At 35.6% G+C, this 22,456-nt stretch overlaps 1 protein-coding gene across 5 annotated transcripts in view; it reads left to right on the forward strand.

The window, feature by feature from the left end:
- The window catches only part of SEMA5A (semaphorin 5A), a 324,637-nt gene that overhangs the window by 124,702 nt on the left and 177,479 nt on the right, over window positions 1-22,456 (forward strand). For all 5 annotated transcript variants that reach the window (XM_041714648.2, XM_072924332.1, XM_041714647.2 and 2 more), the window contains one exon: window positions 3,592-3,637. In XM_041714648.2, the coding sequence (XP_041570582.1) occupies window positions 3,592-3,637 (46 nt within the window). The remainder of the gene's footprint in view (window positions 1-3,591; window positions 3,638-22,456) is intronic.

A 22,456-nucleotide genomic window follows, 5' to 3' on the forward strand; every position in this document is an offset into this window, starting at 1 on the left:
ATACTTTTTGTGTGCTTTCATTCAGTTCCCACTGATTCCTGTGGAACTGTTTGCCCTTGGGTTTGAGCAGGCTCTTGACTAATGGGTTTTAATTATAACAGCTGAGCTAGAAGAGTTGTTCAGTGCTGTGAGTATAAAGCAAAATGCTTACTGCCTGCTGGATCTCTGAAGGAGTAAAGGATATTGCTTTATCTCAGTGTTAGTTGTGTTTTCTTTTCATTAAATGTCCTTCTGTTTGCAGATTTATGTAACATATTTGCTTTCCTCATTCATTAAGCACCAAATGGAAACAAATTTGCCAATTACCACCAGTGTCAAATCAGTTTTGTTCCAGTGTGTAAAATTTGTCTTGCTCATTGTTACCATAATTGGAAAAGAAGCAGGACTGTGTGCTAAGAGGTCGTATTTATGCTTCAGAAATGTAATTTCATTTTTCTTTTTCATTCTTTCTTGCCTTCAAAGCATAAATGCACTGGAATAAAGCTGAATTGAGACTGAAAAATGGCAGTCCAGGGCATAATCTCAATAACACTTTGAAAAAGTGTTGTTAACTGTCTTGTGAGGAGCATAATGGCTCTGCACATATCATGAAAATTGGCAATGACTTTTTCTTTGGATTGCCAGATTTATCAATACTACATTTCCTATGTGTTTTTTTACTGTCACGCTCATTTCTTTAATTTTCTTTTAGATTTTTTTCTCATATATGTGCTTTCTGAATGAGTTCTCACTTCCTAGTGATGCATGCTTTAAAATATTAAACTGTTGGATTTGTAAAGCTAAATGTAATCCTGCGAGTTTTACTGAAGTGGGCACATCTAGGTGGGAATAGCTCTGATTGCTCTCTGAGTGCTAGTTTGACACTTAGCCCAGAATTATTTATGTAGTCACAGTCGATCTGTGCTGTCCATTTGCCCAGCTTATGTTGCTAAGGTGTGTTTACTGTCTCTTGCACATTGCTTTTCTTGTTCAGTTTTCCTTCTGCTGGCTTTGTAAAGCTAAAAATATTTTAATGGGTTATTGGCAGCCACAGGAAATTGAAAAATGTACACTTATTAGCTCTGCCTCTTGATCATTCATATGAATATAGACGTTTTAGTCTCCCTAACACTTTTAGGGTCAATTTTTCTAATTTCACACTGAATATATTAATGTGTAGAAGTGTTGTGCTCTGCTGAATAGGATAAAAAAAAATCTCATTTTCTAGGGAAAACAAAGATGAGAAAAATGTTGAGTATCTATTTTTCTTCAGGCTGGCACTGTGTTTGTGTATTTATTTGTTTAAAATCTTTACAGTTTGGGACAGTAGCTTAAATTTTAATAGGCTGAAATGATGTCAGAATGGAAGATTATAAAAAGACATTATTAATTTGATAATCTGGCCCAAAAAGGCTTCATCAGGCATAAATTTTCAGCAGATATCTGAAGATGAAGTACGCATACAAATCGAAACTCGTATAACGTATGGACCCGAAAATGAAACATGTGAGACCAGACTGCTCACATATTCTGCAAGAGAGACTGCATTTATCTGTAGAGTGAGATGGGACATTTATGTGCCATCCCTGTGAGTCTGATACCACCGAGTTAAGAGAGCAGTTTATACCTGCTGAGGATGCAGTTCAGTTTCACTGGAAGGAAAAGAAAGTTGTTTTGCACCAGCAGAGAAGTTTTTTTCTTTGATATCGGAGTGAAAGAAGTACACTGATGGGTGATGGAAATTTAAATGCACCAAGATGAGGAGCAGACCAAGTAATTATGCTCCCTGCTTAATACTTCCTCTGGTCAAGACATTTTGTAGAAGTGAAGGTATTTTTTGTCCTTACAGAGGGAACATAGAGGTGTTAGAAAGACTGTAACACATTATTTCCTGGTGTTTTGGTGAAAGTCTTTCAAGTCCACTTGCATCTAACTTGTTGGTGAAGCTTTGTGTGTGTACACATTGTTTTGCAAAGTACTGTTTTCTTTGTTTATCCACTTCAGGTCTGTTCATGACTCAAACTCAAGTATTATAGCTATTTCCTTCTGGAGATTTAGCTGTATAATAATAAATATTCTGTCTTTATTTTACTTTCACATGAATTCTTGCTCTTAATAACCCACCTCCTGCATTTTGAGTAATTCTCTTTAGCAATACTCCTAGAAAAGACTAGTGACATAGTTCCTGTACAGACACAATTTAAGTAGACTGTATATGTAACAGAGTAAATAAATAAATAAATACTCATCGCTGTTTCTGAGAGTCCATAAGGTAAGATAGCCATGATGGCCATGGTGGTTGTGTTTCTTTGTTAGACACAATTTGGTTTTGTTCTTCTCCCCTTCCCTCTGTCTCATTTAAAAAAAGAAATAATAGAGATATAAACTACAGGTTCTGACTGTCTGTGCCCTTTAACAATACCTCATACCTTTTTGAAAGAATTGGAATTACTATCTCAAAAAATTTGGCCTAATTTTCATTTTGATTATACCCCTATAAGTTACATGGACTTAATATTACAGATAATTAATGAGTAGTGCAAATATTTAAAGTTCAAGTTTAAATTTAGTGATCTCTTTATCATCTGGGTTTTTTGTTACTTTAAGTTAATTTGTAAAAAACTTATAAATTTGTGTTACGTATTTGTTATGAATAAATTAATATTGAAGTAATTTATATTATTATGTTAAAATCCTTTTTATTTTCATCTCTAAAACATTATCACTCTGTAGTTGCACTGGAAAAGCCGAATTGTTTTAAATAATGTAACAAACAGGCAGAAGAAGACTGAGGGGTATTACTTCTGTGAAGATGCAATAAAAAAAATGAATAATGGAAAGAAGAAATAGATGTGTGATAAGAATTAAGAAAGAAAGAAAACAATGGTGGAGGAGGAATATGTCTTGCTTGTGGTTTGCCTGGACCCTTCCCAAAGACTGTAGGTGCAGTGATTCTGCTGTAGAGAAAAGGCAGAGTGAAGAATACTTATGCAATGAATTCACAGGCTTTTGAAAACTCTGCTTGGTTGGTTTATGTGTAGCTCCTGCTGTCTTAGGCTTCGAAGAAATTAGACCACATAGGGCAAGACTTTGCTCAAAATTGTGAAAACTCAGGGGCTTGTACAGATTTGCCATCATGCTGGGATCCTGTGCTCCAAATTTTACGAACACGTGGCTGAGCTAATTGCATGAGGTTCCCATCTTAGTGGGGAGAAATGGAGAGCTTTAATCTGCCTGTCCCTGTGTTCTGATGGAGACATTCAGCACTGGTGACATGGATCTGCCGCAGCACACTGAGTATTTCTTCCCACTGATTCTAAAAGAAGATTAGAGCAATGAATCAGATGTACACGCATGCAGTATAAATATCTACTTTATTCATGTTCAGCCAGACCTTCAGACTGAAAGTCTGTTTTAGAAATTAGCTTAATCCTTATCCCAAATGGCTGTATATTAAAACAGAATCTGAAGCCTGGAATACCTGTCACTTTTAAACTTTTTTCTGCCTTTATAGTCATTAATTATGTTTTTATTTAAACAGTGGTAACATTTGGGTTTTTTACTGAAACATTAGTAACAATTCGTTTTTATTTGCTATTTTTTTAACCCCAGAAACTACCTCTTCAGATTGAAGCTTGAGGATCTCTCTCTAATACAGGTATGTTTTATTTCTGCTTCCTTAATTCTTCTGCAAGATGAAGGTAACCAGATGTTTTAAAGCAGATAATCAAGATATTCATAAGCTTCATAGCTACACTTAAATATACATCTGTTTTTGTCCTTTTTCTGTTCCCTTACTATATGTCATATTATCCCTTTTAATTCCAGATTAGCCTTTGTCCCAGCCCATACAGATCTGATGTTGGCTTAGTCTGCTGTGATTTTGTTAAACTGGATTTTCATACTTTTCATTAATACAATTTAAAATTAACTACCTTTAGGTTTAGTACTGTCCCTATTAATTAATGAAGTAATACTATACAGCTGAGTACAGAAAAGTAAAATGCTTTCAGGTAAGGCTGTCCTTGTAATTTGAAAAACAATTTTTGTATGCTTTAATTAGGTTTTCAGATTTTATTTGCCTTCCTAGACTGCTAGAAACAAGATCTGATGTTAGCTTATATTTAATCAAAATTGCAATATTAATAAATATTCAATTTTGTTGCTGGTGTTTAAAGGTGTGACTCACCAAGCACTTTTAATATACAGTATTTGGGCTGTCTATATTCATCTTCTGTGCCGTATTTGATATCCTGACAAATAATTTAAGTCCTAAAGATTCTTGTTGAGAGGCTGCACTAAGAGGTCTCTGATGGTGCTGTTGTAGTTTATGCTGCTAATTCATAGATTGAAGTTCATGACTTTCCTTTGTTAAGACATGTATCAGTAGTCTGAATTCACTAATGAAGAAGAAATCTGTAGATTACAGAGGTTTATAATTGTGCTAGTTCAACCAGACCCCTTCTCACTCCAATCAGAAAAAATTTGCAAACTGAGCACAGAAATCATACTGCTGATGTTATAATAGGTTACTGGGTCTCAGTCTTATGCCTTTAAACAGTATCTCAAGTTGACTTTTGGTAAAGTTTCTTATTTTATCTTCAATATTGTAGCACCACTTATTTGCCTCTGTATCTTCTAACATTTTTCAACAAATCATTAGAGAATTTGTGTTTCTAAATCAAAAGAGTTTTTTTTTTTTCCTTTCACCAGCATATCTTTACTATCCCTACACTTAGTATTCAATTTCCCCCCCTTATTTTCAAGTGTACCATTATGTCTCCTTCATATTTTTCCTTCCCAGATCTTCTCTTCCTCTTCTTTCCTTCTACTTCACTTCTGGTTCTGTTAGAGTGCCTCAGAACAGCCATTATCCAAAAGATGTGTTTCCTTGGATATGTCAGTTTTGGCGACTCCAAATCAGCTGTGAGGTGACTGAAGCCTTGGTTTTAATTATTAGGGTGAATTATTTAGGATTTCCAAACTAGCTAAACAACACATTCAGGCCTTTTCTTGTAATCTAATATTATGGTTGAAAGAGACAGGAACGAAAGTGGGAAGCAAAGGAAAAGCTGTATGAAATCTTAGCAGAACAGAATGTTGGAATTTCAAGGGAAAAATAAAGCTTATTGTGGTTAACTCATTGGTACTCTGTGTGTTAGTTAGCACTTGTTTGGCAAGGGACTGAGCACTTCGACATTTCATGCAGAGACAGAAGAAATTTTAACATTTCTTTTTTTTCACACAGTTTTTGTTATAGTAATAATGTAAAAAAACATCTTTTTTTTTTTTAATAATAACTGATTAATCGGTTGAATCTTCCTTTTTGTACTTTTCTCTCTGGAGAACAAAGGGAATTCCTCAAACTAAATTTTCACCACTGACGCACTTCAGTAATTTTTGTTCAAGTTCATTTCCTCATCTGTCATGCCTGTCTGTTGGAATATATTAGTTGTGCATACACTGCCACTGAGAAGACAAGAGGATTCATGTTACATGTAATAAACTGCAACAGTAATAACCTCATATTATAGCAAAAGCATATTTGAAAATATTTTGTTTATAAATTTGTCTGTATTTTTGAAAAGATAGACTTTTTTTTAAAAAAAAATGTTCTTTTGGAGTATCATCAGACTTTGCAAGATTAGCAGTTATTGTTTTGTAATAGGAAAGCTTTCTAAAAAGGAATATTTTTTTAATTTCTTGTTTGCAGACCTTTTAAAAATTTCATTTGGGCCAAAATATGTGTATGTCCTGTCTTTTACAAGTGTATGCCTGGAAAATAGTTTGTAAACATAATACCATCATCCTTGGAAAAAACCAAAAACCCAAACCAAAACCATTTGAAATTCAAGCTATCACAAAAGAAATGCAGAACATCTATTAAAGGGGTCCTGTTTCCACCAGTTTAGTGGAAGTTAATCCCCTGTAAAAGTGGGGTTAGTGTGTTTCCAGAGTGCATCAGACAGGATGTGCATTTAAACATGAGCTGGTGCTATGTGCTGAGACATCGCCGCCCATTGTGGGTACATCAGAGTTGTCATCCCACATGTCATGGTTCCGTGCCCTGTACTTTATAGGAAGAGCATGTTGTTTGAATAAGCACGTTTCATATGATAATATCTTTAGCAAACCAGTATTTGATGTATCTCAGCAATTTTCTTTGTTTAGATTAATAAAGAAGAATAGAGCAAGTAAAAGCCTTTTAAGCTCTTGACGGAGAAACCTAAGAGTCAAATTGTTTAAAGCTGCCTGTTGGAACACTGCATGCATAATGATTATGGATTAGGGAAGAAGCACTATTTGGGGTTGTAGAAGGGCAAATATTTTATCTCTCTGCAGCAATAGCAGGCTCACAGACAGAGAAGGCCTGACTCTGCATGGATTTGTTTTGTGAACTTTGCTTTGTTATTGCTTACCTCAAGCAACAGTAAAATGATCCATAAAAACATTGACCAAGATGACTGCTAGATTTCCTGAAAACTCTTGTTAAATTTCTTAAATTATAAAAGCAGAAATCTAAATAGTTTTTTAAATTAGTTACTTTATTTTAAAAAATGTACACCATCACATCTAGGAAAAGTCGGTATTAATAGTGGGGCTTTGGCATTATGTGGTGGGTGGCTGTCACAAGTATCTGTTCTCACCTTTTCTTTTTTCTAATTTTTTGAAATGAGAGCTTCAAAATTCAAACACTTATTTGTGTCTACCTACATGACAACTTTGCTGACGTGTCTGTAAAGAGTAAAAAGCTAATACATGTTGGTTTATAAAAGTCTTTATGCTATAGTTGCCATAAACAGTTAGCCAGCCTGCATAATCTTTTCACAAACTTACAAAGTGTGCCTCTTTTCTTCTTCCATAAGGTGAACTTCTTTATAAACTCAGGTCATTAAGGCATTTACAGGGCACATGCTTGAGTTTGCCTTTCTCATGTAAATGTTTCATCTATGAAGTCTATTTGAGATGCCCAGAACGTTGAATATGAGCCTGTCCCACCTGCTTCTGTATTTACATAGCTCACCACAGGTCTTACTCAGAACCTGCATATCTTTCAGTTAGAACAACTCATACCTCAGAGTCAGCTTTTGAAAGCAATTTTAGCCCATTTTTACTGCAAGATTCAAATTAAATTGTTTATACAGGCTAAGAATATAATAGTTTCATTTTTATGTGTGTTATTAAACTTTAAATTCTGGAATCTGGAGGATTTGTTTTATAGATGTGTTTGTGTATATATATTTATACATGCACATCTATTAACAAGGCATTCAAAGAATTAAAAGAAAGATTGGAACTACGAATTTTCTGGAAAAGGAGATACTTTAGAGAACAAATTTTACCTAAGGGAATTCTTGCTATTGTTTGCATGTGTCAAGTGGCTGAAATAGATGTTACGTGTGATAATTCACTTTGATATGAGACATTAATGGCTAGATGGTACGCTAAATAATGAGTTAAGTAAATTGTACTATTATTTGAGTATATATTTTGTGTGTTCATATGTAAAATAAAGAGGGAATTTGATTCCCTGATTGAGGTTTCTTAAAAACTCATTTCAGTTTGGAAATGCTTTTTCAAACTTTACCTGAATTTTAATAGAGTATAATTATTCAAAAAATAGAATTTTAAATATATTTAGAATAAATCAAATCCTCACCACAGTTGTAATTCCATTTTGAAAATAACAATTGTTTGCTATTGTTATAAACAGAGATTACTATACCTTTTGTGAGAAAAATTCATAACCTTAGTTTGTCTTTGGTTAAGGTGGCACTTAGCCAAGTCTATGAAAATAGAGGCAAAAATCACTCAAACTCGCCTTACAGTTAATTTTTGGGTCAGTGCTTTCAAGTTCCCTTTTCTATGAACAAAATGAAAAGTTGTAACTAGTTATGTAAGATCAAATCTTTACTTTATGCTGATGATAAACACTTGTAGTTATAATCAACAAATTCAGAGATAAAGGGAATAAAGCTTTAATATTTTAACCTCAAGTTTTTGAGTCACTAAATAAATAGAATCCTTAAAAGGCTGCTTAATTCTTTTTCTAAACATTTTATTTATTGTATTTCAATCTATTTATTTTTTGTTGTATGTTACTTACAGTTGCTATTTATGTAACAGATGCCTGATTTGTGAAATACATTAAGGAAACCTGATGAATCATCATTTTATTTTGGGGTGAAGCAACTGTGCTGAAAAGGAAATGCAAGAAATATTTTCTCTGATATCACACTTTAAGACATAAGGGACCTCAAGTAAGGATGTCCTTAACTGATGACAGTCATAGTTTGGCAATATTGGAATGCCAAGACTGAGATTTAGCATTCTATTTGAGTGTCTAAGCAGGGGAAAAAACAAATGAAAAAAAAAACTCTCTTGAGTTCTCCTGTGCCTGGTATCTATGGAAGGGTGAGGGGAATAGACAGTATTCCTCCCTTTTACAGGTACTTTTCTCCCTTTTTTATGTGAAGGTGGCATCAGTCACCAAAGTACTGTTTCTTCTTAAGCCCTTCACATTTGTGTCTAGGACATGCAATGGATAAGCAGAGTGCATAAGTTAGTGTTACTTTTGATGCTGTTCCAAGTTCCTCAAAAGGTTGGAAGTGAAGGGAGAAACTTGTGCTTATAAAAGTTTCCAAAGAAGACTGAGGTGACCAAATCACAAAGAGCGACCAAAAAATAATAGAGCTAGTGCAAATGGCTGTTTTGGTGCTAGGGATGAGCAAAATGTGCAGAGGTATTTGCACTGTTACATTTTGTCTAAATTGGTGCTGAGAGCAGAGTTTAAAAAAGAAAAATTTACAAAAAGGCAAAGGGTGTACATTTACATATCACAATGCCACTGCTGTCAAGTGCCTCTTCCTCTTGTTGATACCTTTCTGATGCCAGATTGTTGGATTTGATTATATAATAAGTGCACAAATAATTAAATTAGACTATTGTAAATGTAAAGATTTATAAGTATTTGTGAAGCCAGAGCTAGTCCTTTGTAGCACACATAGATGAACTTGCTGTATTCCAGTTCTTTTCCTGTGATCCCAGTAGTATTTTCATTATCTTGTTTTCTGCTTGCATAACAATAGTTACTGACCAAATGTAAAACTTCATTGAAGCCAGAAAAGGATGAATTCAGCTAGCAGTGCGTAATATCACATATCTAATCTTTACCCAAATGACCTCTTTTACATGCAGCTGAAAGCTAAATAAAGCATGTTAGATCCTAAACCTGGATAAATCATATTAGATCACACAAATGCTGATATTCTTTTTGCAACATATTTGTGCAGAAATCAGTTACCAGCAGACAGTACTTCCTTTCTACTAAAAAAAATTTTCTGGAAACAGTTATTGAAACATCTGGTGCTCTTAGCTTCACCTATATAGTCAGAGGATGGCTACTGCTCCAAAACCATTTAGGTTATATTTGGCCAAGTACTGATTCACTCTACATTCTGAATTTTCTTTCAATGTGTGGGATTTTTCATCTGTAGAGGTGTGGTTACACATATCAGCTAATTGTTTTGGGGTTTTTTCCTGTGTGTGATGTTTTAAGTTCATATGCAGACCCCCACTAAAAAACTATAGAGACGGCATGCAGGGCAGCCAACTGGATGTGCTACTCTTCTGTTCATTTCTGCCTGTTATTAATTTACACTTGGCTAAAAAACTGGAGGTTTTTAGTCTCCAGAATTTGTGATTTCCTACCCTTCAGTACAGTTGAAATTTGTAATGTAAATTTAAAAAGCATCTAACTGAAGAAAAAGAATGCTGGCAAACTGGCAGGGCTTTGCTGCTGGTTTGGCTTATCTGTATGTGTTAGTGTAGTATTTTCAGAGATGGAGGAAAAGAGTAGAGAAAGAAAACCAGGCAGAGATGCAATTCTTCATTAATTTGCTGTATCTCTTATTGTTTAGTGCCAGTACTAAAATACTAAAATACGTATGCAAGTGTATTCCTAGACAGTGTATTCCATTTAGCCAAAACGCTTAGCTTTTTTTATTCTCTCCTTTTTTTTTTTTTTTTTTTTCCTTACCTCTGCTTGTTAGGCTGCATTTCTTGTATGTTTACAGTGATCTTCTGTTCTGGTTTTGTAGTAAAGAAGCAAAATAGGTACTAAAAAATTTTCCCCTGCACTGGAGTAAAGCTTCCTTTTACTTTAGGTATTAAACGTTTGTGGGTTTGTTTTTGTGGCTTTTTTCTTTCATTTGTTTGGTTTTTTAAAGAGAAAGTGGAAGCCTGGATCTCCTGATGATATAATATGAGGGCGTTCTTTCTCATGACAAATAGAGGTGATATCGAAAAGTATGTGTGTACATTTTACAGCTGATACTTCTGAAACAGCTGATTTGTATTTTATAGTGGAATATTTTCACCCTTCCTGATACTTTTCCCTGGTATTATCTATGGTGGTCAGCCACACTGCATTACATGCACAAAAGGTAATTGTGAAAATGGCTTTTTCTCAGAAGGTGACACTCATTCATGTTTTCACTTAACCCATAAATCATTACAGTTACACAAGAGCAATCACCAGGTAGAATCTGTTTGAAAATAAATCAGGCTGCTCCTTTCCAAATCTTTGGACTGTATACAACTCTGGCGTACTTCATCTAATTCTGGACTCAAGCAGCATCCTATGACAACAGGGTGATATTTATGGAGGGACACAAGCTCTCTTTGACTATCAGCCTTTTTCAGTGTCACCTCTATACTGAGAAAGTTCAGAAATGTTAGGAAACTATAGAAAATGAGAGCAGAACAACTAATATAGGGACTGAAGGCAGATTGTCTTAATTCTTATATTGTCTTGTCAGGTGGAGAATTTGCCACAAGCAGTGGCTGATGGAGAGTTCCAGCTCTTTGGCAACTGGATGCTGCAGTGCTGAGCACTTTAGAAAAGACATGGAATATGCAGTATCCTTGGGAAGACATGATATCTGTAACAGAGAGTTTGCAAACATGTTTATAGATTTCTGCTTCCAGACTGTGATAGTTCCTGCTATGGAACTTCATTGTGTGTTCTGGCCTGTAACAATTAATTAGAGTTTCAACCACAGTTTGTATGCCATGCATATTCAAAGAGCAGTCTTAAAGACAAATTTTTTCAGCCGTAGGGGGAATTATCTTTTGTAGTATTGCAGACATCCATTCAACAGTTCTGCAAGGTTAGGTGGGATAGGGCATAAATGCTACAGAGAAGAGATAAGGTCATCTTACCCCTGTGTGTTAGTCGCCATCAGTACTGGCATAAAGGCATTGTTTGGTCTTTAGTGTCCCTTGCAATTGGTTGTTGAAATTTAAAAAATGATGAAATGAAGAAGACACACATTTAAACCTTGAGTAATAGAAAAATGGTGGAGCAGTCTCATGTTCCCTTGCCACAGGGCAGAAAAATTTAAGATACACATCTTGACCCTCAGCTCCAAGGAGCCTCTGATTTTAAACGATACATCCAACTGCTGAACTATGGGAAGAACTGGCTGTTCAATAAGGCAAAAGGTTCTGTTCCCTTCATTCCTCGGGAAGAAGTGTAAATATTTTCAAGGTTAGTAGACTAGGTTTTTTTGCTGCTGCAGTTAAGGAAAAATCAGGATTTTTTAACATTTAATGAAACAAAGCAGCCATACTGAGACTGAGAGACATGGACGCTTGTCGCTATAACCTAGGTAGAAGGACGGATTTGAGGAACTTGCAACAAGAACGTTGGTTGGTGAGGATTCTATGCAGGAATGGGAAGGAGGAGTCTACTCTCCTAAATGGTTCAGGGCACAAAGAGAGGGTTGCTTCCAGAATGTTGCTTGCCTGGTCAACACCACTCAGCCCAACTTATGAGGTGGATTGTTGCTCCTAAATGTTAGAAAGACACTGCTTAGTCATAGCATAGGAAGCTAGTCCTTTTCTGAATTGAGAATAGAGGAGTAAAGTTGTTTTACTCTGATAGGCTTATCCAATATTTTGGGATACCTTTTTCCTTCATTTTGCTTTATCAGTATTTTTCTACTGCCTTTTCCCTGTCCCCTTTTTAGTTCTTGTCTGTTTTGGCTTGTATTATTTTACCCATCCCAGATGGTACCTCAATATGATGCTTCTGCTGTCAAGTCTGGGAGTGATAAATCATGTCAAACTATGGAAATCAATCAATTTATTAAAATAGAAAGATAAATGTCCTTTGAAATATCTGTGTTTAGACACATATGTGAGAATTTTTATATTAAAGTTTTTATTTAGCTGTTTTTTTGGATTTATTTGAAGGCAGACAAATCTAGATCCCCCAGACCACAAGCAATTCCCAAACGCTCAGTGAAACAAATTACCCTCTAAAGGACATCATCTTATCCATAAAGCAATTAAGAGAAATAATGTCGCTGTTTATGATGTCAGTATTTTACTTGAAGTTTTTCTGCCTTCAGACACCTACTTTTAGGTGTTTGTCCTCAAAATGCAACTAGGAGTCTGAGCTTAGGTTTTTAGGCTCCCTGTCTGGTGTATTGGTATAGCTCTACACCCAAGCACGGGATCCACTCATATCTGAGTTCTGAACTTTCTGATGCTCCTGAGGAAGAATGTTGAGTGCACATTGAAGAAAAAAATGAATAAATGCCACCTTTTTCTTTTTTTTTAGTTAAACTTCTCTATTTAACTTGACAATAAAGTTTTTCTTCTACATCACCCATGTGCAGCAGGCTTCCATTGTGAGTAAATAGTATGTAAACTGTGTGTCAAGCTCTTTCTGTCATGGTTCCTGAACTCTACAGACAATATGAACTTGAAGACTGTGTGACCACTATTGTGCATTTTTAAGCAAGGGTGAATTGAATATGGGCTGATCTATTACAGAGTTAAGTTAGTTACAGGTTTATGTGCTGTATGTTTGTGTTTGTTTTTTTCCCTTTTTATTTTTCTTCTCTAATTTAATACTATCCTCTTCAGTCAGCATTTCTAAATTTTATATGTTTGCTCTAGTGCCTGGGAAAAATCTATTTGCTTCTTCAAATCAGGGATGTAACGGTGGTTGGTATACTGATTTTCCAAACAAATAATCAAAATGCCTAAAGAAAAGAACAAACCATTACAAAGTTATGGGAAATGAGAAATTAACAGGGTCTGTTCTTGGGCCTGTTCATATATATATTGAGATATTTATAGCAATTCGGATTGATATAAGTAATGAAAACCAAATAGATCAAAGAAAATAAATTAATAAAGATGGAGTCTTATTAGAGGGTAATATTTATACCTACAGTTATGTCTATATTCAATTTTGAAAATTACCTCCTTGATGAAAACCTACAGTTCTTTTTCCCAGGATATAACTACCATTTTAGTAGTCAGAAATAGTCAGCCACAAAGCAGTTTATATTTTGGTTTAGGTTTTAAACTGTCTGATTCAGTTAGGTTTATTAAAAATCAAATGAAAGACCTGAGAAAATCTCTGAATTTCACATATATGTGGGTACCCAGGATAAAGCAACCTTATGGAAATCACTTCTAGGAGAAACCAGTAACTGCGTCAGATGAAAAACAAATTTCTTTTAATTATTAGTTAAATAACAACTTCATTGACCATTTTAATGTGCTATGGGATTCAGTTTCTTAATACTTTAGTTTCTAAATGGAAACTAAGGTGGGCATGAGTTTTCAGAATTTTGAAATCACCTTGGAGATAATTTGATTAATTAGTAAATATTTCTAGAGGTAGGGTGGATATTAAGTTGTATGTTTTCCACTGTTTTGGAAGAATACCCACCAGATTTATGCTGTTATGTTTTTATGACTTTCTGGGCCTTTGAATTGAGCATTTAAAATTAAATACTGTGTCTGGTACATTTATGTGACATTGTTTTCTGTTAATTACATTTAAATATGAATGAAAGAATGAATTCATTCTGAAGCCACATTGAGTGGAAAATGCAGTAGCTGCCCAGTATTTATACATAGCATTGCTTTTAGGGTATCTGTCTGTGGGAATCCTGCTTGTAAGGGTAACAGCTCATAAGCTCCAAGCCTTTGCCGAGATATTTGGGCAGTTCTGGGTGTGATTGTGTGCCTCTTCCCATTCATCTCCGGGACCTGAAATGATGAAAGGTCAAACTGTCCTTTACTTTCCCCCCCACTTTTTTATTACGAGAACTATGAAACCAAGAGGCTTTGAGGGAAGTGGAACTGTGGAAGCTCATCTGCATGAATGTTCAGACTTTTGCACACATTTTACTTTCCATCGATGAGATGAAATCTTTCTCAGCGAAACTCTTTCTGACTCCTAGGTGCATGGTTATTTTTGTTACTTGGTAGAATTATGCATACTCTTTTCTGCTGAATACCTGGGCTATAAAAATATCTGGATTAAGTTTTATACTGTCATATATGCACAAAACCTTTCACAGTGGCATTTTTTCTTACTTTAATTAGGCTAGGATCTATTAATGAAGCTTTTACAATATGTCAGGACAGGTCTGAAGAAACAATAATTCAGTATGTTCATAGAAGATCAAAAATATGCCATCATATATTTATGAAGACTGCTCTAGGCATGATTCCATGGTCTTTTCTCACACATCTTTCAGTGGTGTTACTTGTGGAATATTGTGCTATTCAGCATGAGAAAACAAAGCTGCATGAGTTGTACTCGGCAAAACTCTGCATATGCATTGACAAATTAAAGCTGAGTGGAGAATTTCACATGCTAATCTATATGTAGACAAAATCCTTTGTAAACTGATTTGGGTTTTTTTTACGTACAATGGTCCATACTGAAAACAGCAAGGGTGTCAGAAGACCTGCATGGATGCATAATGAGTTTCCAACTAAGCTCAAGCAAAATAAATAAATAATCTAGTGGTGGAAGCAGGGATAGGTGACTAGGAAGGAATATAGAAATCCCTGTCCAAGAAGCCTTGGGTGGGGTGAAGAAAGCAGAAAGCACATGTGCAGTTGAATTCCGTAGGGGATTGGAAGTGCAACAAGAACTTTATTTTAAAAGAAATAAATCAGATAAGAATCAGCTGCTTTTGTGTTTCCTCCTGAAGTTGTATTTAGATTATTATACTCTAGCTATCCCATAGTCTGGAAATAAATCTGAAACTTGGGAACTCGTGCATGGAAAATCATGTGAAAATAATCTAGAAAAGCAGGCTTACTGTGTAAACCAAGTATATTTTTCCACTTAAATTTGTAGTTTCATTGATTTTTCTGCTACGTGCCCAGCTACAAGATACAAAAGGAAGAATTGCTTTCATTTTAAATTGTAGAGGAAGAAAAAAGTCCAGTCATTTTTATTTCTATAAAATTAGATACAAAATGTGAGAAGGTATTATTCATTGTACAACTGCGCTTTAATTAGTTGACCTTAAAGAATGATAAATCTACCCAGGTGAATGTTGAAGAAATAATTGTATTTCTCTCACCAAAATTGCTGAAATTTCTGTGTTGAAATGACAGATAGTATGATTCTAGTAGTTGCATGATGAAATAACAGGTATCTGGTTTCTAGTAGTTACGTTCTCACTGTGACTTGCAAGTTGCAGAGAAGAGTAGGTGGACAGGCTGGAACAGAGGTAAAAATATATTCCTGTGAAGGAATCCAATCAGACTGAAGCTCTATAAATGCCTTTTAGAGTTGATACAACATACAAAGCTCACTGAAGGTCTGTCTCTGCTAATCACCCACATGAACTGGGAAACAAAATACATCTTGTAGCCTGAGAAATCATGCTAGGACAAACACATCTTGCAGATGGAGTTAGGGAGTTTCAAAATGTGGAAAGTTCAATGTTTACTGCAAGATGTAGATAAAAATGTGTTATTTGTTTTTATCTGTGAAGAATAAGTAATATTTGCCAGACTTTTTCAGAACAGCAGGTATATGGACAATGCAGAACATAACAGAAAGGCTCATGAAGTCCTTGCTGGGAGAACCAGCCATGTATAAACTTCCTGCTGATTCTGAATAGCCAGCTGAAGAAAAAGTGCCAGGAAACTGGAGATTACCTCTTCAGAAAAAAAAAAATAAACCAAACAATCCCCCAAAAAGCTAAAACACAGATTTAATCTAGTTTGTGTAGAAAATCAGAGCCAAATAGATGAAAGAGTTTTAGTCAGTGTAGCAAAGAAAATGGAGTCCTGAAAGATAAAATCTAAGGAGAAAAGAGGATTAAAACTAGTAATTTCTTCAAGAAGAACATCTGGTCTGGCTAAATACACTGCACAAAGAGCAGCCCTTTTAAAATGGCCACAAAATGGTCACAAATCCTGGAGTATCTCTGGAAGCCAGCCAGCCAAGAAAAAAAAACTCAGCAAAATACCCATGTGATCACCATGGCAGAGAAGACTCGCCAAGCTCTGGAGCAAGGTGGAGGCAGTGCAAATGTGTGATTAACAGATTGGAGGAGGAAAGCCAATGCTGTTTACTCGGCTGTTACACATGGTTTTCAGCCAACATTTTTACAGAGCATGTGATTGAGACTCTCCAGATGTACATCTCTGTGAAGATCTGCAAATGGCTTTGTGGATCCTGAGTGTAGTCATTCAAGTTTCTTTGCTGAAAGGTAGTCTGTGAAGACTTGAATAAGGCCCAGGGAGTATCTGAATTCATTCAAACTCCTAAATCTTCAGGCAGGGCAGCGTGTTGGTGCTGTGCGTCTGTGATCACACAGCCCATCACAGCCCCTCTGCTGCCTGTATCTGGCCTCTGAAATGATACTGATGCAGACAGTGAAATGGAGTGGCTAAATAAATTTTTTTTTGTCTCAAAAATAGAAAAGGGAAAAATGAGACAAAGAGCATCTGAATCAAGTGGTTCTCAAATTGCTCCTCCTGTAGGAAAAACCTAATTTTCTTATGTATAATGGACTTAGTACAGCTGATAAACCGATGTGCTCCTCTTATCCTGGGCAGGGTGTAGCAAGCAAATATCAAACTCCATTTTTAGAGGTGTTGAACTGAATCTGAATTGAAATCTATTTTTGGGCAACCACAGCCCCAAACCATAATGTAACTAGAATAAAATTAAGATAATTTAATTGGAAAATTGCACTTATCAGTCAATCCTGTTCCCAAAAATTCTCTTGATTCTGAGATAAAACAGAATGGAGGTCTTCTAGGGAGATAATAAAAACTGTCTTGGATGTGATCCTGCACACCCTGCTTTAGGATAATCTACTTTAACAGGGGAGGTGGACTAGATGATCTCCAGAGTCCCTTCCAGCCATTCTTAAGAGATGGCCACTGAAAGCATATAATGGATTGGAATAATAGAAGAGATTGACTACTTTTCTGTTTCCTTCAGAATAAAGTTTTTTATATTCCTCATAAATATTTTGTATTTTCTGTATGAAATAGAACATCTCAAAGAGTCAATGAGAGCCGGAAGGTGAAATAGAATTAACAGTCCAACAGCTAGCATACTGCTTTTGAGTGTAACATTTACTCGTGTCTTTATTTGTCATCTGATTTACAGCATGGATTTGGATTTCTCTCTTCTGCAGCTTGAGTTTCCTAAACAGGACTCAGAAGACTCTTTGGTTTTTCTCATTTTGCAATATTTAATTCAAGCTCTGAAAAGCTTTTTTAGTAAATTTGTAGTGGAACTTGGAAAAGCTTTTGGGAATGATTCAACACTTTCCATAGTCATCATTGTTGAAAAAGTCCTATCCAGATTTGATGCCTTTGTGTAATACAAGCTTATGGTTTTGAGAGAAAGGAAGCCCACAAGACTTCTCAAATGTGACCGTGGCATGCTTCTGGGGTGACAGGGTGATGTGTTGTTAGAGCTGGCTAGTGTTTCTTTTGCTGACATTCATGTGGTGTAGCTGAATTTTTGAAACTCTTCAGGCCTGTCATTTTGAATCATTGGTAGATGAATGAGTGGGTGGATTTGAGTAGAGCTGCACTGCTTCCTTTGCAGCTCAATTAGACCTTGCTGGAAGTGCTGTAGTTGCTGTGCATATGTGTGGCACACTGGAGGTGCATTAATCTGGCTAGCACGAGGATTTATGGCAGCCTCAGCTGTAGGAGCATGGACTTGTATGCAGACTGTGCACCAGACTTCTTAATATCATGGGGCTGGAGTAGCAGATGTTTGTGTTAATTGAAGCGTGTTGAGATATCCTTTACTTGTCCGTGGTATAGACATCGCTTTAAAATGCCTGTTGAACAGACAGTGTTCACACAGTAATTGCTGTGTGGAAGTTTATAAATACTGATGTTACTGATTCTGATAATGCGCTCTTGTAACAGGCACAGGAATATTGGTTGAGCCCTTTTTCTGACTGGAGTTTGTTTTCCTTCCTATTTTGTTTTTAGAAGAGGAACACAAAAGCAAATTCTGCAAGTCTTCAGACCAGTCAGAGCATATTTGGTATAAGTCACATCAAAAAAGGCTTATCTAAATCTATGGGTTTTTTTGTCTTGAAGTAAATAGATTGTAACAAGTACCTACAGCAATTTTTAGAGAAGTGGAATAACTTCTTTTGTATTTGTCACCTGCTTGATTAGTAGAGACATCCATAAGGTGCTTGAGATTGTGAAGAGTGTTTAATTCTTCTGGACAGTGGAAAGCAAGGTCCTCACAAGGAGAATGTTTGGTTTCTTAAATAAGTTCTGCTGTTGCTGCTGTCATGAACGCTAGGACAGCTGGACTGCTAAAGTAGTCTTCTTGAAGAAATTACTTGGAGAGCAGAAATGTGTCCCTTTTGTCATCTGAGTATGCATCCTGCAGTGCAGCCTCTCTGCGAAGTTCTTGTAAAGGAAAGCAAACAAAAATGCTATCCTTACAGACTCTATCTAGGATATATTCTTCCCTTTTGTGTCTTATTGCTATACCAACAATCTATCAGATTGAATTATATGCTTGGTAATACTCAGAGAATTGTGAAAATAGCTTATAAAAATGATCTGACTGGAAATCTGATGAATAATCCTGTTGGTAGACAAAGCATATCTGAGGTTGTTCTTTCATTGAAGAACAGATGGGGATCTTATTACACAGAAGTAATTGATTTATAAACTGATTAATGCTCAGAGTAGGTTTCTGCTATTAATAGACATAGTTATTTATGTCTTGATATGCATTAGTATCTACCTAATGAAAATAAATTTTTCATCACTTTTTCTTCTTTCAAGAGGCTCTTAGCATTATTTTGCAGGAGCTGAGGATTAATACTTCTTTGAACAGAACCTTTTTAGTGGTCCCCATGGATACCAATAACAGTTTAGAAAAAAAGTCCTATAACATTGCATGTTCATATGGATGTGTGCTTCTCACATAAGTCAGTGTCAAGCCTAAATGCTTACTATCTTTACAAATTTTGTCTATAGTAAGTTCTTATTTTTCTAGGTGTAAAGTCCAAATCCTCTAATGAAATTTCTGGAATGCTTGTCACTTTTGCTAGTACAGGCCTTTTTGATATCACAGTCAATTTTAATATAGTCCTATACAAGGACTGTTAACAATATTTCCTTCTCAACTTCATAATATCAATGATAAAGATAATAGTCATGATGATAATAATAATTGCTATTACTTAAAAAAATTAAAATAAGCAACAACATCTTTTCTTGAATTTTATGCAATCACTTTATGCAGAGTGATTCTTGACTTCCATGTGTTCTTGTGTTATAAGACTGAACTATTCATCTAGGTCTAGTTTTGCTATTTTAAATTCTGAGACCATAGTCAGGACTTCAATCAAGCCCAGAGGACATTTTTTCTGGGCTTAGGAAATAAACAGAGGTCTCAGAAGCTTAACTCTTAAATAGATGGAGGAAAATGTAATACTGAGAAGATGATAATGTTGCTTGCTGTACTGGTTCTAGATGAGACTCTTTCATAAGATTTATTTTTGACAAACTGAGAGCCATGTTGTTGTGAACAGATGTCATAATATGAAGCAGAGAAGAGCAGCACATGTATTTTAAAAGGAAAGAGACAAGTTTGAAAAATATTAAAGAAGAGGAGAGCAGACAGTTTGCATTAAAAGTAGGTGGCCAGAAACTACTATGAAAGTACAGTGTCAAAGTGGGCTGGACTGTAGTTTTTTACCAAATTAGCTATGTTAGAAACAAGTTGTGAAAATAAAATGTTGCTTTGCCTATAGAGCTTTCCAACATGCACATTTAAAAACCCTTATTGGCATTACTTAATGACAAGCTGTGTAGTGTCCTTAGGGTTTATATTTGTGTGGAGGGATGTGCAAACACAGTGAGTAGGTAGAAGAGAGTTAATCAGAGTAATAATTGTACCAACAAGGTGATAATATCAGAAGTCCACACAGCATGGACCAGAAACTACATAAAAGCTGTGACCCATTGCTACTTTTTGCTTGTAGGGGAAACAGAGAATTAGAGGGGGAAAATACGAAATTTCTATACAACACATATGCCTTGATTTAGATTCAAATTTATTAATTCAAAATGCAAACTTGACATTTAAAACCTGGGGTTTTCTTGGGTTTTTTTTAAGTAACATCAGATGCTGAAAGTAATCTTGCAGGGTTTCTCAACACAGATTTACATGTAAACATAATAATGAAGCAACATAGGTGATATTTATCTATTTCTAACATTCTTCTTTGTGTGTTTCAAGGCTTATTACTTCTGTTCAAATAGTAAACATTTCTAATGTCTAAAATTAGAAAAGAAAATTTCATTAGACAAACCCTCTTTCACTGATTTAATGATGTCTAATGTCTACCTATGCCTGGGCTGAATGTTTCTCTTCTTACATTGCAGTAAGATCTTTCCAGTTTGTTTGAAAGTATGGTGAAGTTGAAACTATTAGTGAGAAGGAGATGTCACAGATCACTGAGTCCAAACCTTAACAAGAATTGTAAAATTAGTGCGAGGGCCCTGCAGTGTATACTAATTGGAGCAAACTTCCCATAGGAATCTGTAGATTTATCTGTTAGTGTTTTTGCTGTAGGTCTCTCCTTCTCACTTGTTTAACTTCCCTTGTGTGAAAGAAGGCTGTAGAGGGGCACCCATTATTGCTTCAAGGTTGCTAATGAAATCTTCTTGCTCAGGTTCTAGACCATTTATTTAATGGAATGATGGCATACAAGTACATCAAGCTGAATTATCAGCTGCACCTCTTATAACAAGGTCTTTATGATACAGTGTTCAGACCGCTTGGTTTCAAGTTTAAATTCTGAAGGTTTGAATCTAAAAATGTGATGTCCCATATACCTTTTTAACTTCAATAAATGGGGACTTCGTGGCTCCCTAGATATTGTAGTCCAGAGACAATTTCTCTGTTCTCCTATCTGAAAACTATAATACCCTGACAGTGTGCATAGCAAAGATTAGAGGAATGGTGATGATAGTGCTCAAATGTTAGACATTTTATTCAACAGCTGGATAGCCTTTCAGGAGCTGCCACATGCCACTCCCTTCTCTCCTTTCCACTGTTCACTCAAAAAACTTCCAATGTATGAAAGATTAACTTGAGGATAAAAAAGTGTACTGATCTTTTTCACAAACTTCAGTCTTTCATGATATCCTGAAGGGTTGAGCATGTAATCCTGACTTGGGCAAAATTCATATTTGTGTCAAAAGAGGCTTTATAGCTGCAGGATCAAGAAGTCTGGATATTCTGTTTCCAGAGTGGCATACAAAGAACACCCTTATGTTGGATTCCTTTGACTTATCATTTGGCATTTTCAGATTCATAGACAAAATCCTAAATCTGTTGTTAGATAGTAAACAAGTAATGCTCCAAATGCTGAGTCCTTTTCTGTTTTGTTGAGGCTGCATCCATCCAGACATTATTTTCCTAATTTTGAGTTCCTGAGCCTCATATTTTCTGCAGGCCTAGGAACTTTCTTTAAAAGATCACCAAATATTTTCCAAAGAATTAGGAAATAAGACTCCTCATCGGGTTGAGAGTGATGGTAGTGTTATTCTGACAGATCCCCAAGGGGCCAAGATGCTCGTATTGGCAACATGATCTGGTTTAATTGGGCATGTCAGCATTCCTACATATGCTCCATTTGTGGCTGAACTTGGCCTTCCTCTCCCACTCATCACTCTTACCTTTCTGGTCTATAAGGAAAAAGTGAATGTTTTTATGCCATTTTAAGTGATGTAAGCAGGTTACTGTAGTACCATGCAGATGTGATGGCACAGAGGAGGAGCCAGGAATTTGCAAGTAAAGCAAGAACATTTTGGGCTTAAAGACATAACTGGGAATAGAGAGGGGAAATCACCTTTCAACTTACACCTTATTACTAGGAATGAACTCAGCCCCTTAAGCCAGAGAACAAATAAAACCACCTCTTTTGACTTACCTTCCTAAAAGGTAAAAAAAGTAAAGGTGAAAAAGTTAAAGAAAGTGAAGGGAAAAAGGTAAAAAAAAATGTCTGCTTGTTTATATTTATTGAAAAAAGAAAGGGGAAAGAGCTGTGATTTATTTATGAGTAGTTGGTAAAATGCACATGCTGGTAAAGAAAACCAATTAAACAAAACCATCAGAAGAATC

Source organism: Taeniopygia guttata, chromosome 2 (genome assembly GCF_048771995.1).
Source record: "Taeniopygia guttata chromosome 2, bTaeGut7.mat, whole genome shotgun sequence".
NCBI classification, from domain to species: domain Eukaryota; kingdom Metazoa; phylum Chordata; class Aves; order Passeriformes; family Estrildidae; genus Taeniopygia; species Taeniopygia guttata.